Here is a 16458-nt window from a genome sequence, read left to right as displayed (position 1 = left end):
GTAGACCCTGAAGATCTATGTTCTTAATATACCATATGTTCCAATAGTCTTTATATTCGAAATATTTTAGGTCCAAAATTGGCTTTCATCTTTATATGGGCTAAATCCCAGAACCTCGTTATACTAAAACAATCCATCTAGAGTCAGAATATTCGCTGTGTGCAAGAAAACCCTACAATCAAAACATGTGCTGCGTGCTAAAAGCCCCTAGATACAAAATAATCGCTGAGTGCTAAACCCCTAGATGAAACAATTTGCTGAGCGCCCACGGCCCTAGATTCAAAGCACACGCTGTGTGATTGGTGCGACTATAGTCAAAGCAATCACCAGGCTCGGACTGGCCTATAGGGCAATAGGCCAAGGGCCGAACCAAAAACACAAGATGCTGGTGTAGGCCAGACTTTTGGGCCAAAGTGGGACACTTTTTTGGCCAATTTGATGAATTCATTCACTCTGCGGCTAGTAGTTTTGACCAGTGTTGCTGAATAAATATTCTTTTAAATGCACAATTTGCAGCACACTTTATCAAAAAACTCCCCCCTGGTTACTATTCAAACAGTGTCACAAATGGAATGAAGGGCCATTTGCAACTGTGGGACACTTTTTCATTGGTGCCCGAGACAGTTTTATGGCCCAGTCCGATCGTGGCACTCGCAGTCTGAAAAGCGTCAAGATTCAGACAATTCACTGTGTGGCAAGTGCACCCGGATTCAAACACTTGCTGTGTGAACAATGCACCTGGATTTAAACAATCTCTGTGTGCTATAGCCCCTAGAAACTAAACACTTGTGTAAAACACCTAATTTCCAAACATTTGCTGTGTGATAGATGAATCTAGATTCAAGTGCCGCAGCTCGGCTACGCTACAATTCTTCTCAGTGCAGTGTGATGGCAGTACAGTGGCAACTTGACAGTAGAAATCATCAACATAGTGTTAAGAGCAGGTAATACTGAATGAGGAGTGGCAGGGTTTTATCAGAGCATAGAGATGGCTGTGCTTCCCGCCCGTACCACCTTATCTGAGTTTCACTGTAGGTTGTTCCGTCAGGTATTAACAAGGAAAAAAAGGGCAAACAGGGAATGGGGTTGCCGTAGGGAGCTGCCCTTTGCCTCAAGCCCCAACCGTCTGCCAAGGGAAGCTGCTAGGGCGAGTCACTGAAGCTGGAGTCCTCCAGTCAGGAATGAATCGAGGCCAGGGTGGACGGGCAAGGCGTCCTGGTCTAGGTATCAAAGCGTTGGTGTAGCTTGGAGAGGGGAAGTCAGTTTGTGTGAGGGAAAAGCCAGGTTTTGAATGCCTTTCTGAAGGCAAGGTAGTCCTCTAGAAGGCCAGAAGTCGAGAGAGAGGGAGTTCCAGATTGTGGGAGCTTGGATGGAGAAGGAGGATCCTCCTAATTGGTTGAAATTAAAAGGGGGCCACCAGGAGGTGTGCAGAGCCAGGTCTGAGGTTTCTGTTGGGAATGTAGCACGAGCGTTTGCTATGGAGGAATTCAGGGTCTTTCTTGCAGAGGGCACAGTGGCTGATGCAATTGGCTTTGAAGGTGGCCCATCGTCTAATTGGGACCCATTGAAGCACCATGAGTGCAGGAGATATGTGGTCTCTTGCTGAGAGTTTTGGATCCATTGAAGTTTCTGAGCTGAAAGGCAGAGGCACGGCGGTAGAGGGAGTTGGTGTAGTCTACGCGAGAGAGGATGGTCAGGAATGCAGAGATTCTGTGGGGGGAGGAGTGCTAGGGGAATATTCGCCTGAGAATGTGGGGCTGAAGATGGCGTGATCTGGAGATGGCACTGATGTGGTGAGAGAGTGTGAGGTCAAAGCTGAGGGTGCGTCCCAGGAGGGGACATGCCCAATGCTGGTCTTAAAGTGGGCAGATTTCATGGGGGGACCTGTCAGTCTCATGTTCACCCTCTCACAGCGGAGACATTTCTGCTCTGGAGGGCGGGAAAATGGGCCACACCGCCCATTTTCCAACTGTGGTCTTTACCGTGGACTGGAAGGATTACCGCTGACATCCTGCTGTACGGTGAGTCATAATGTCCAGTTTTTCAGCCACACCTTAGAAAACTTGAGCGCAGTTTTGATGCACATTGTTAGGATGCGATGCGTGAGACTTGACCCCCCACCACCCATCAAAGCATGCACTCACTGTCTTGCCACTCTTAATGGCTAACCCGGCTGTTCATTTGCACCCCATTTTATGTGACTCCCCCACCCCTCATGAGGGGGTGATTCCCAACTGACCAATGAAGAGAGAGACATGAGAAATCCAGAACTTTACGTTTGCCTTTTCTAGCCCCACCCCCGGCCACTCCCGGCAAGGCAGCTCTAGGTATTTTTGTTATACAGTTCGGCCATTACGTTTGCCCTGCGTGGCCAACATGGACTCACCATTGAACTGACATTGAGGCTTCTCCCTTTCTGCTGGGCCAAATCCTGGAACACTTTCAGCGCCATGCTTAAGACCCCATTCCTGGTGATGCTCTCGTGCGTTTTCGTGTTTTCCAGTCCAGGTTGGGTGGAGTCTAAATTCGGAAGGAAGGCCTGGGCAGAGTAGAGGAGGAACAAGGCCAGCACCAGAACCCTCATCGGGGTGGCCATTTTGTAGTAAAATCACCGGAACCCTGTAATGATGAACACATCCGTTACTTGGTGGCTGGGTGTTTGCTGCCTTCCACACATCGCACCAGCAAGCCAGAGGCTGGCAAGCCTCATTCACACACAACATAGGTGCAGGGCAGCCTCATTTACACACAACATAGGTGCAGGGCAAGGAGTGCTGCTTTCCCTCACCGAACAGGTAAGAAAGAGGCAGCCATGCACGGTTCCTCCCGCACACGTAGAACAGGTGCAGCAGAGGGAGCCGCATTGCACGGTTCCTCCTCCACACATAGAACAGGTGCAGCAGAGGGAGTAGCAGTGCACGGTTCCTCCCTCACACATAGAACAGGGGCAGCAGAGGGAGCGGCAGTGCACGGTTCCTGCCCCACACGTAGAACAGGTGCAGCAGAGGGAGCCGCACTGCACGGTTCCTCCTCCACACATAGAACAGGTGCAGCAGAGGGAGTAGCAGTGCACGGTTCCTCCCTCACACATAGAACAGGTGCAGCAGAGGGAGCGGCAGTGCACGGTTCCTCCCTCACACATAGAACAGGCGCAGCAGAGGGAGCGGCAGTGCACGGTCCTCCCTCACACATAGAACAGGTGCAGCAGAGGGAGTGGCAGTGCACAGTCCACCCACACACATCGAGCAGGTGCAGCAGAGGGAGTGGCAGTGCACGGTTCCTCCCTCACACATAGAACAGGTGCAGCAGAGGGAGCGGCAGTGCACGGTTCCTCCCTCACACATGGAACAGGTGCAGCAGAGGGAGCGGCAGTGCACAGTTCCTCCCTCACACATAGAACAGGTGCAGCAGAGGGAGCGGCAGTGCACGGTCCTCCCTCACACATAGAACAGGTGCAGCAGAGGGAGTGGCAGTGCACAGTCCACCCACACACATCGAGCAGGAGCAGCAGAGGGAGTGGCAGTGCACAGTCCTCCCTCACACATAGCATAGGTGCAGCAGAGGGAGTAGAAGTGCAGGGTTCCTCCCTCACACATAGAACAGGTGTAGCAGAGGGAACAGATGTGCAAGGTTCCTCCCGCACACATAGAACAGGGGCAGTAGAGGGAGCGGCAGTGCATGGTTCCTGCCCCACACATAGAACAGGTGCATCAGAGGGAGCTGCATTGCACGGTTCCTCCTCCACACACAGAACAGGTGCAGCAGAGGGAGTAGCAGTGCACGGTTCCTCCCTCACACATAGAACAGGTGCAGCAGATGGAGCGGCAGTGCACGGTTCCTCCCTCACACATAGAACAGGTGCAGCAGAGGGAGTGGCAGTGCACGGTTGCTCCCTCACACATAGAACAGGTGCAGCAGAGGGAGTGGCAGTGCACAGTCCACCCACACACATCGAGCAGGTGCAGCAGAGGGAGTGGCAGTGCACAGTTCCTCCCTCACACATAGAACAGGTGCAGCAGAGGGAGCGGCAGTGCACGGTCCTCCCTCACGCATAGAACAGGTGCAGCAGAGGGAGTGGCAGTGCACGGTTCCTCCCTCACACATCGAGCAGGTGCAGCAGAGGGAGTGGCAGTGCACAGTCCACCCACACACATCGAGGAGGTGCAGCAGAGGGAGTGGCAGTGCACGGTTCCTCCCTCACACATAGAACAGGTGCAGCAGAGGGAGCGGCAGTGCACGGTCCTCCCTCACACATAGAACAGCTGCAGCAGAGGGAGTGGCAGTACACGGTTCCTCCCTCACACATCGAGCAGGTGCAGCAGAGGGAGTGGCAGTGCACAGTCCTCCCTCACACATAGCATAGGTGCAGCAGAGGGAGTAGAAGTGCATGGTTCCTCCCTCACACATAGAACAGGTGTAGCAGAGGGAGCAGAAGTGCAAGGTTCCTCCCGCACACATAGAACAGGGTTGGCAGTGGGAGCATCAGTGCACGTTTCCTCCCTACACAGAACAGGTGCAACAGAGGGAGTGGCAGCGCGCGGATCCCCTCTCACACACAGAGCAGGTGCAGCAGAGGAAGTAGAAGGGCAACCTTCATTCATTCATTGGAGTACATAAACCACACATCAGTGGCATCCTCGGAAGCGATGCAGCAGCCCCTCACACACAGAGAAGCTATGGCACGGACAAAGGTGCAAACTTCCCTCACACATCGAGCTCGTGCCACGTATGCATGAGCAGTCCAAACCACTTTAATGCACAATATGACTACAGCATGAGCAGCAGTCGTGCACGCTTCCCTTACACACAGAATAGGCACAAAATGAACAGCAATCAGCAGGGGAGGAATTGGGCAGGAACTAGACAGAGCTGAGCTCCAGGAAAACCCAAAACTAGGGGGGTCACTAGTTGACGCTCCGATAAATGCCAGGCATAGGAGGTCATTTCAACATTGGAGGTAGCCATGCCGCTATTTGCTGCATGGCTACCCCCATTCCGGGTACCGGGTTCCCTGAATGGGGAAATACCTGGCCATTACGATCTTGGAGAGCCCGGTATTTCCCCATTCAGGGAACCCAGACCCTGTGCATCCCAATTCCCATTCAAGCCCCCATAGGGCTCAATGGGAATAGGGAGCATGCTAACAACGGGCCCGTTAATGACAGGCCCGTTGTTAGCATGCCGGACCGCTCGCGGGACCTGCTAAGGACGCCTGGCTTAACCAGGCATCCTTAGCGGGTTCCACGAGCAGACCTCGTAATGAGGCGGTAGGGGGTTAACGGGGCCGACAGCTCTACCGGCCCCGTTAGCCCCCTACCGCCAGGGTTGTAATTACCTCCTTAGTGTTTCTACTTCACAGACTGCATTTGAAAGTTGTCCCTTGCTCAACCGCCCAAACTAAACAAAGAAACCATCCGCAAGGGCTGTATATATGCCTTGCACATATTTCACTATCAGGGTGACTATTCTGACAGAGGAATGAGCACCATACCAAGTGTGCATTACATGCTCAGAAGGACTTAAGGTTTGAATTACTAGCATAGACATGTTTGATAAATTGGTGGTCATTCTTATGTTCCCAAAATGCACTTTGTTTTTATGCAAAGCCGCCAGAATCCTCTATGCAGGGCACGCACATCATTTGAAACTTTGCTCTGCCCCAAAGGGGGGGCAGGGTTTCCAGTAAATTTGGTCCATTTCCAGCACTCGTAATCAGCCGGGCAAGCTTCTCGGGCACACATGACAGATGCACTATGGACAGCAAAGGTGCAAGCGTCGCTCTTACTCTGAATGCATAAAGCATGGGTTGCAGCGCTGCCAGCTACAGCCATACACCAAATAATTACTGCCTAGGGAGTAGCTGTTCAAAATCAACACACACACACAAATCAAGCATGCGCGGTTGCCATTCAAGTTTTCATCAAGCACAGAAAACATGCAGGACAGGCATCAGTGCAAGATTCCCCCAGACAGAGCCAATGTGGTATGGGGCAAAGATAGAACGAACAAGCCTCTCTTACGCACGCAGTGCAGTCACAGGACATGCAGGAGCAGCACATGCTTTCCTCACAGACAGACCAGGAACCGACTGGACAGGGAAACACACATTCACACCCACACACGTTTCTCATTCATAAGCATTGACAAGCAAAGTATGCGAGAGTGCTAGAACTTCCACACGCAAAATGCACTAACTGTATGTGACCTGCACTCTGTTATTTCTTTTATTTTGCTGCCGCCAAAACCTGATTTACGGTGGCACGAATTTGGCGTCCATGAACAGGCAACATGCAATGTGTTCTGTACTTTTGTGTCTTCTTACGAAGCGCCCGCATTATCCCTGGTCCATGACAATGCCGCTGCGTAATCCAGAACAGTCTTTGCTAAGTACATGACTATCCCTGCAGTAATTAAACGTTGACCTAAAAATAAGCACACATTTTCCCAACAGGCTTTCTTGGCCTAGGACAACATATGTGTAAGGTCGACAGGGCTACTAGCAGGTACTCCCTGATTTTCTGTTGAGTGCATGTGTGACTGGATCCAAATGAGGGTGGGAGCGTGACCCTGGCCTGCTTGAGACATGGATGTGTGACTCCGGTGCCGGGGCCACGAGCAGGTACTCCCTGATTTTCTGTTGAGTGCATGTGTGACTGGATCCAAATGAGGGTGGGAGCGTGACCCTGGCCTGCTTGAGACATGGATGTGTGACTCCGGTGCCGGGGCCACGAGCAGGTACTCCCTGATTTTCTGTTGAGTGCATGGTTGACTGGATCCAAATGAGGGTGGAAGCGTGACCCTGGCCTGCTTGAGACATGGATGTGTGACTCCGGTGCCGGGGCCACGAGCAGGTACTCCCTGATTTTCTGTTGAGTGCATGGTTGACTGGATCCAAATGAGGGTGGGAGCGTGACCCTGGCCTGCTTGAGACATGGATGTGTGACTCCGGTGCCGGGGCCACAAGCAGGTACTCCCTGATTTTCTGTTGAGTGCATGGTTGACTGGATCCAAATGAGGGTGGGAGCGTGACCCTGGCCTGCTTGAGACATGGATGTGTGACTCCGGTGCCGGGGCCACGAGCAGGTACTCCCTGATTTTCTGTTGAGTGCATGGTTGACTGGATCCAAATGAGGGTGGAAGCGTGACCTTGGCCTGCTTGAGACATGGATGTGTGACTCCGGTGCCAGGTTTAGATGAATCCTTCCTTACTATTTGTCTCAGTAGTAACCACGGAGCCTAGAAGATAATTCTAGGCTGTTGCCCGACATAGTTATTAAAGTATTTTTGGTTGTTACTTCAACCAGAGTAACTGGTCTATTGTTTTTCCAGAGGTCTAGGAACTCATGGGATCTAGAGGGATCTAGGGGGATCTAGAGTGATCACGCTCGATCGTGCTTCTTTCTTCACTGAAGGTGGCGCATTCAGCCTGCAGCCTTGAACCAGATGTCTACACCCAATGAAGGGCCGGAGACACTGTGAGGGGGAGGGCAGCCCTATTGTAAGAGTGCACACTCCACCCAGTGTATGGCCTTCCTTTTTAATCATTTCAATGTTAAATGGCTTTGTTCCCATAACCCCCATCTCTTCATAACTCTATCTTTCGCTGTGGACGTATATATGGGAAACATAGTTTTTGGGCCCCAACCTTACAACGTTGGCTCCCTTGGACCAAAACTTCCCAAAACAATTCAAGGTTGGGAGTATATTTGAAGAGGAGGGTGCTGGAACCCATATTGTAATAGGCGCTGGGTATAGTGTTTTTCACTGATTCGTGACATTTCCTTCAGGGTAGGCAAAAATATGAGTCCTGAGCCAGTCGTGTATGCGTGATACAGGTTTTAATTAGCACAAGGTTGCTATGTTATGAGCAGCGTAATTGCCAGTACCATGAAGAAAAGAAAAGCCAACACGTGTTGAGACCAATGGGTCTTTGTCAAGGCAGTGGAGTATCTTGCAAAAGGGAAGGTCCTTGGTTAAGGTGCTGGTTAGCTTCGGCAGGCCAGAGGGGCCTCTGCATTCACGCTCGGCAGTGACAGAGATCTGTAGACGCCAAGACCCATTGGTCGAAACACGTGTTGGCTTTTTTTTATGTTATTGGCAATTACGTTACTCATAACACAGCAACCTTGTGCCAATTAAAACTTGTACCACGTATACACGACTGGCTCAGGACTCATCTTTTTGCCTATCCTGAAAGAAATATCAGGAATTAGTGGAAAATACTATACCCAGCGCCTATTACAATACGGAGTTCCAGCACCCTACTCTTCGTCTAAGCCCGCGGGACTTCGGGAGCATTGTTGCGCAGGGACCCTGGAATGGCAGCAGGAGCTTATGGACCTCTACCGAGAATGCGCAGGGATCCGTGTTTCCCCAAAGCTTCCTCCCTCCACATCCAGGAGTATATTTGGCTTGGAATGTTTTATGCAGTTTTGTCAAACAGCGCCAAAGTTACCAGCATTTTGAAAAGAGAACTTCTCGTGGGGGGAGGGGTGTAACTTATCCAAATGTACACAGTTGCTATCACCAACTCTTTGATATCTATACACACACAGCACACACATGTAGGCATATATTGAGCTATATGAGAGAAGTGGAGAGTGCTGGCGCAGCCCACAGCCCAGTGAGCTCGTGCATCGTTTTGTGGGCCAATTGCAGCTAGTGGGTCTTCGTCAGAATTAATTAAATTATTTCAGAACCATGAGCAGTGCCGTCGCTAGGGGGAGAACAGGGGGGGGGCTGTGTAACCCTGTGCCTCCCCTTGTGCCCCCCTACCTAAGACGAGCAGTGACCATGTTCTCCCCCTACATTTGTCTGTGCCCCCCTACTTTTGTCTTTGGCCCCCTCTGTGCCCCACCTAAATTTGCTTCCTGGCGACGCCACTGACCATGAAGAATCCTCAAATAACAATTAGAGGCAATTAAGAGGAACTTGGTGGTGTCCTCACAAGTTCCCAAGTGAACGTTCCATGAAAAATCCTGAATTGAAAATGTTAGTATTTCCCAAGGGAAGTTTCAGCCTGCTATAGACCAAAGGTCCTTATTTTCTCAATGAACCCTCATATCCGACTCGCTATGTTGGCAGCTTGTGCCATGATTGACAGTTGACATCAGTGGCGTGGTATCTGTCCGGGCATAAGCCCGCCTTATCTTAATCTTTCTTTGAAGGATTGTTGGCAGCTGAAACATGTTGTCTCTTCTCTTGCCCGAGGCCTTTCTTCTATCAACCCTTGAACATTGTGAGTCATTGACCGGGTGCATTGTTCGCCAGGGTCACCTGTCTGCCCTTCCAAAGCCCCCTTCAAGGACCTGCAGAAGGCCATGCGCTAGGAACCTTTCGTAAACACCAACTTTGGGACCTGGATATAGGTGTTGCAACCTTTCCTCAGGGTGGACGCAGCATGCAGCTGCTCCTAATGAATATTGAATTGGGGGCGTTGTCGTGATCCTGAATCCTGAACATGTGAATCATGTGAAAGCCAGGGTCCGGATACATGTACAGGTCTGATTCTGCAACACTGATCGCAGGTGATTCTTAGCTATCCTGCTGTCCTCTAAACCTGTCATTCCTTTACATTACATTAGCGGGCGCCGAGGCAGTCCGCGAGAGACAAATCCACCCCATATTTTCAGTAGAACCACAAGCAATACAATTGAAAAAGGTGAACCTAAACGGAAGTTCTTTAAATGGTCAATAGCATCCTGAAAAAATTATGGGTGGGGCACGCATGAACCGGATTGGGAGACTTTTGAGCCTTAAAAATAACATTCCGGCACTAAGAACTAGTAGGATTCATTCTTTTGGGCACAGCACTTGCACCGGATGTTCATTATATCTTTTTTGCGAAAAACATGTTCTATGCATGGGAGATGGTGACAGCGTCTCACCCTGGTCTACTATTGATGCTGGAAGGACAAGCATCATGGTGAAGCCAGGCCACATCATGGCAGATGGGGACAGTGTCTCACCCTTGTCTTCTGTTGATGGTGATAGGACAGGACAAGCATTACAGGGAAGCCGGGCCACATCATGGCAGATGGGGACAGTGTCTCACCCTGGTTTAATGTTGATTTTGGTAGGGCCGGACAAGCATTATGTGAAGCCAGGCCACATCATGGCAGACATGGACAGCGTATCACCCTGGTCTACTGTTGATGGTGGTAGGACGAGACAAGCATCATGGTGAAGACGGGCCAAATCATGGCAGATGGGGACAGCGTCTCACCCTGGTCTACTGTTGATGGTGGTAGGACAGGACAAGCATTATGGTGAAGCCAGGCCACATCATGGCAGATGGGAACAGTGTCTCACCCTGGTCTACTATTGATTTTGGTAGGACAGGACAAGCATCAAGTGAAGCCAGCCCACATCATGGCAGGCGGAGACAGTGTCTCACCCTGGTCTATTGTTCATGGTGGTAGGACAGGACAAGGATCATGGTGAAGATGGGCCACACCATGGCAGATGGGGACAGCGTCTCACCCTGGTCTACTGTTGATGGTGCTAGGACAGGAAAGCATTATGGTGAAGATGGGCCACACCATGGCAGATGGGGACAGCGTCTCACCCTGGTCTACTGTTGATGGTGCTAGGACAGGAAAGCATTATGGTGAAGAAGGGCCACATCATGGCAGATGGGGACAGCGTCTCACCCTGGTCTACTGTTGATGGTGCTAGGACAGGAAAGCATTTGGTGAAGCTGGGCCACATCATAGCAGATGGGGACAGCGTCTTACCCTGGTCTACTGTTGAGAGTGGTAGGACAGGACACACATCGTGTTGAAGCCGGGCCACATCATGCAGATGGGGACAGGATCTCACCCTGATCTACCGTTGATGGTGCTAGTACAGGACAAGCATTATGGTTAAGCCGGGCCACATCATGGCAGATTGGACAGCGACTCAACCTGGTCTACTGTTGTGGTGCTAGGACAGGTCAAGCATTATGGTGAAGCCGGGTCACATCATGGCAGATGGGAACCATGTCTCACCCTGGTCTACTGTTAATACTGGTTGGACAGGACAAGCATCGTGGTGAAGCCAGGCCACATCATGGTAGATGGGCACAACGTCTCACCTTGGTCTACTGTTGATGGTGGCAGGACAAGCATCATGGGGAAGCCGGGCCACATCATGCCAGATGGGGACAGCATCTCACCCTGGTCTACTATTGATGGTGTTAGGACAGGACACGCATTGTGGTGAAACTGGGCCACATCATGGCAGATCTGGACAGCATCTCACCCTGGTCTACTGTTGATGGTGGTAGGACAGGACAAGCATCATGAAGCCGGGCCACATCATGGCAGATGGGGATAACATTTCAACCTTGTCTACTATTAATGATGGTAGGGCAGGACAAGCATTGATGTGAAGCCGGGCCACATCATGGCATATGGGGACAGTGTCTCACCCTGGTCTGATGTTAAAGGTGGTAGGACAGGACAAGCATCGTGGGAAGCCGGGCCAAATGATAGCAGATGGCGATGGCGTCTCACCCTGGTCTACTGTTGATGGTGGTAGGACAGTATAAGCATTGTGGTGAAGCCAGACCACATCATGACAGATGGGGACAGCATCTCACCTTGGTCTGCTGTTGATGGTGATTGGACAGGACAAGCACTGCATGAGTCACTACACCTGCCTGACTGGACCCAGGCCCTTCACTGCCTGACACCCTACACCTCCATGGCCCGAACTGGACTTAGCACTTTATGGCTCACTGCATTTGCAAGAACAGAGCTGGGCCCTATAGTGAATTACTCACGACACCTGTATGACAATGCTTGTCTCTGCACTATTTGGGTCACCTCACCTCCACAACTGGAACCGGGCGCTGTTCTGATCGGCTAACTACACCTGTATGACTACTTCCATGCCCTTCACTGTATGTTTCAAGACACTCTGATGCCTCCTTGCAGAACTAGAGCCAGGCACAGCGCTGCATGACTAGCCACACCTGCTTAACTAGATTCGCTATGGTGCACCTCAACTGTATTAGGGTGACTAGATGTCCTGGTTGGCCTGGGACAGTCCTGAAATTGGGTGTCCTCTCCCGTGTTCTCGAGATTATTTTTCAATTGAAAAATGCAGTGGTTCTGGTTTTTGGTAGTAGGTCTTCATAGCTGGCAGGCAGGAATGCACAATCCCACACAGAAGTAATGCTGTGTTTTACAAATTAAGATAGTGGTAGTTTGTGATAAATTAATTATATTTCTTTATTGCACCAGAAACACTTAAATCTCCTTCTCATCCAACCGCTACTGTAGTGTAGTGCCTTGACACACACTTTCAAGAGTTAGTCCTACGTTTATGTTAGTTCCTACGTTTATGTTAGTTCCCTGACTCGGTTTAAAATCTGGTCACCCTAACCTGTCTGACCAGAGCCAGTCCATCATCGTATGACAACCGCCACCTCTGGACAGCATGGCCAGCCAGCTCTTCTCTTTATGGCCCACCACACCTCTGATCTACATGCTGAGTGGGGCAAGGCCTGTACGCAACGGCTCATGACATCTCTATGGCCAGTGCCCGCCCTGCAATATGTTTCTCACTACAGTATGTGACTAGTACTGCAAGCACCTGTCTGTAGGACTAGCCACACCCGCGCTTTTCACGGCTCAAGTATGCGCATGGATGGAGCGCTTTCAGCAGAGCAAGTGAACAAGTCCTAAAAAAAGGTGGGAAGACTCGGTAACATACGGAAGCGGAAGTTACATCACAGGAAATGAAGATACCTTAAAGCGAAATATGCAATTGACATTTACTAATCGAAGAAAGTGCACCGCACAAATTAGCATTATCTTTTCAGAAAATGAGCCAGGAACACAAGAAAAATTAACTAAAGTGGGAGATTTTGTGGTTGTTGACAAAGTAATTAAGGTGCACACCTTCCGACCGTGAGAACCTGTAATGGAGTTTTTACCTGTAGAGCAAAATCCCAAAATGAAAAATGTTGTTTCGCTCACATTTACATGTGGTTTAGTGGGTACGTTTCTCACAATACCTTTTTTGGAGACCCACACCTCAACACCACTAAGTGAAACGGCTTCCGCTTGCGAAAAAAGTGGCCAGAAGGCATTTACGCACATGTACCCTCGACGGGTGCTCTGATCTCTCCACGGTGCTTTTCCTCTGTCGTCCAACTGCTCTTCTTCCTTAACTACAATACTCCCTCGCTCACCCCTTCTTGTCTTCATATTGCCTCCACTCTCCTTCTCACTCTCTTAACTGTGACTCCCTTTTGTCACCCATCTTCCCTTTCCACCGCGACTCCACCTGTCCTTCCCTGAAATGGTCTGCACTCCCACTGCCAGCCTTATCACCAGAACTAGACATGAGGATGAAATGACTCTGGTATTCAAGGAGGTGGGCGAGGCTGGTGGGGGCGGGCTAGGTGTGTAGTATCAGCCGGCAAGTGATAGGCTTGTAAAATACACAGGACTGAAATAAAAGGCCACTTTGTTTTATAGAGATGACTTGAAACATGCACAAATCACACAATACGCCAACCTGACAACATATACATTGTTACATGAGCATGTTGAGCACACTAATGTATGATTATACCTTTGTGTTTCCTATGCTGAATGAAAGCCTGCAATTACCAACATGCAAAGTAATGTGAACCTAAACTAAATCTAATCTGGTATTGGAAGACAATGCATGCTACCACCGCCTGCTGTAGTCCTTCTTTTGCACAGCCTGAAACTTCATACACCCTTCCCATGTCTAACCACCAGAGACTGCAAATCTTAAGGAGAAATAGGCCCCCAATCACCCACTCACTGCTGTCTCTGAAGCCACCTCACATCAATTACACTTTGTTTTGCATTGTAGCACATCAAAGCGAAGGAGCACTGCGCTTCCACGCTTCTGGAAGGTCATTTCCATGTGCTGTGCAACAGTTATCACTGTGAGTGTAGCATGTAGTGACTCACGCATGAGCTTTCATTTCCCAGGATCCGGAATTGTTACATTCCGAATCCGGGGAAACCCGTCCCAATTCCAGCACTGCTTATCATCCATTGGACGCCTTTATCCCCTCTATTTTCTCTTCTCCCCGCCACTACATTAGGAGACCTGTCACCCCTGCCCTAGAGTTGCTGTGCTGTTCAGCTGCTGTAGCCATGCTCTGGTTGGGATTCTGGGAAACTGATGTGGAATTACACTGCATTGAGTGGATGCCACGCCCAACGCCATGCATATAAGCGCTGACCCAGGGATCGAACCTGTGTTCCTCCACGTCATCTGGCTTCCAAGACGAGCGTGTTGCCCCTGAGCTATCCTCCAGAGACCAAGTCTACCCAGCAGGCAGCTCACATGGGACTTTCTCCCTCTTACTACACACCTCACTTCAATGCTCGTCAATGGGCACACACAACCCCCACTTTCTTGTCTCTCTGTGTGCTTCTCAAATGCGCGCATCCCAGGCCCAAAGCCTTGCATGGGAAGTCCGTCTTGCACAGGTGTCCACGGAATAACTATAGCCGCCAATTGACATTTAAGCTCCCCCAATACTTGCATGTACCACTTGCCCACCAAAGTACCAATTGCACTCGTGTGTGCAGGCGCACACACAGACATTCTCTCTCCCTCTCTCTCTCCTGTACAGTTGTATGTATAAATGCTCCCAGACACACACGTATGACTAGGAATTTCACACAAGACGTGGTGTGGTGTGTACAAAAAGGTCTGGGAGTCCCTCCACTAGAACCAATACAGCCAAAAAGCCTGCACTCTGGGAAGGTGCCCACTCGGGAGGCTCTACACCCACGTTTCCGCTCACTGTACCTCTTTCCAATTGAAAAACGCGGTTGTAGACCCTTCTGAGTGGAAGCAATTCCGTAGAACAGGGTCTTTGAATTGGACCCATGGTCCTTCTTAGTAGAGGGGCTCCCACAGCCTTGCATAACTTGTAAAATGTGTGATTTTACCCTAAGTAACACAGGGTCATCCAGACATGGACCCCTTTGCTCGCTGTACTTAGAAAGGCACAGCTCCACCGTACTGATGAGGCCCAACCAGGCCGAAACACGTGTCAGGGGTTACTGATGGTACTCTTGCTCAGAGGAGAATTGCCTAGCATTTCGGTGCTGGGCGGCCCTTGTGGGTGATATGCACATTTTAAGTTTTCTTTGTGAAGGGTGCAGTGAGCTAACACATGGCTGTAGACCCTCCTGAGTGGGAGAAATTCCATGGAACAGGGTATTTGACCCATGTTGGTTCTCAGCAGAGGCGCCCCCACACCCTTGCTTAATTTGTACAGAAATGCAAGCACATCCTTGGATTTCCATGCATACACACACGTGCAAGTGTTTAATTGCAAAGGTGCACCCCGCCACCCACACCCAACACACACCCACTTCCAGTCCCCAGCACAGCCTTCCCCTGGCAGAGTTGTGAACTTGTGAAAGTCATCACTATTGCAGTAGGAGGGTATGATGGGCGTGGGGCTTGGGGCGCATTGCCGGAGCCGTGTACACGTTTCAGAATTGACATCCGTGGTTGGTGTCCCGGAGGACTGGGAGTGCGTTTCCAGTACTTTGGGGTCGCATACGGTGGCGAAGCCACTGCTGATTAGCATAGAGGCGCTGATGGAGCGGTGTTATTGCTGGCAGTGATGGGAAATGCGGGGGGCACCGGTAAAGCTCCATTGGAAGCAGAGAGAGTGTCCCTGGCGCTGTGTGGCGGGCAGGCATGGTCTCCTGTGCAGCACAGCAGAAGGGGGGGCGGTTGGGCGAGGAGATGCTGCCTGCAGCGCACAGGTGAGGCGCACTGGCAGACCCGCGTGATGGTCCTGGCAGCTGGAAGAGCGAGCCCGGCCCAGCTGCTAAATGTCAGGGTTGAGGTGTCATGGCAGAGCCATGCGTAAACCCATCCTTACTTGGGTCGGAGGGGCTCTGCGGCCCCCGGGGAGGCGCATCAGTTGAGTGCGCAGTTTGTAATGCTGGGTCAATGCGGACCCTGGGTGCGTTTTGGTTTCTGTTTTTTGCAAACGCTCCTTCCTTAGTTGGCAACCTCACCGTAAAGGCAAGCCATGTGCCTGCATATGCCAGCTTGGACTGCACAGGGTGCCACGCACTGCTGTGTTGGGGTATGGCCGCATGCCCCCTCTACCTGGCCCTGCACGGTCGCTCTGGCATTTTACATGCACCCGCCATCCCTGTGTCTTTTCTGGGCCCTCTCGCGGCGAATGCATCAGTGTGTAGCTCGTCTTGATGGGTGCCCCCCTGTAGGCATACCATGCTACCCTTTACTGGAAATGTGCCCTGCGTCTGTGCTTTGACATGATCTCTGTGCTTGGCTGGCTGCTCCCCATGCCTGGCAGCTCACGTCCCCCCAGCATGCTCCCTGGTCCCTGGATAGGCTCCCAGTCTCTGCTTCCTATAAAAGTCACATGTTCCTGGTGCACCGACATTCTCCCTGTGGCTGTCCTTCCCCTGTTGCCTGGACAGG

At 51.0% G+C, this 16458-nt stretch overlaps 1 protein-coding gene across 2 annotated transcripts in view; it reads right to left on the bottom strand.

Moving 5' to 3' along the window:
• Positions 1 to 16458, bottom strand: part of LOC138531972 (von Willebrand factor A domain-containing protein 7-like) — a 174756-nt gene that overhangs the window by 157178 nt on the left and 1120 nt on the right. For both annotated transcript variants that reach the window (XM_069641028.1, XM_069641027.1), the window contains exon 2: positions 2387 to 2619. In XM_069641028.1, coding sequence (XP_069497129.1) covers positions 2387 to 2596 — 210 coding nt within the window. In that variant the 5' untranslated portion in view covers positions 2597 to 2619. The remainder of the gene's footprint in view (positions 1 to 2386; positions 2620 to 16458) is intronic.

This window comes from Ambystoma mexicanum, chromosome 1q (genome assembly GCF_040938575.1).
Source record: "Ambystoma mexicanum isolate Mex_15411 chromosome 1q, UKY_AmexF1_1, whole genome shotgun sequence".
NCBI classification, from domain to species: domain Eukaryota; kingdom Metazoa; phylum Chordata; class Amphibia; order Caudata; family Ambystomatidae; genus Ambystoma; species Ambystoma mexicanum.
Note: the sequence above shows the minus strand (reverse complement) of the source record. Positions and strands in the feature narration are given on the sequence as shown.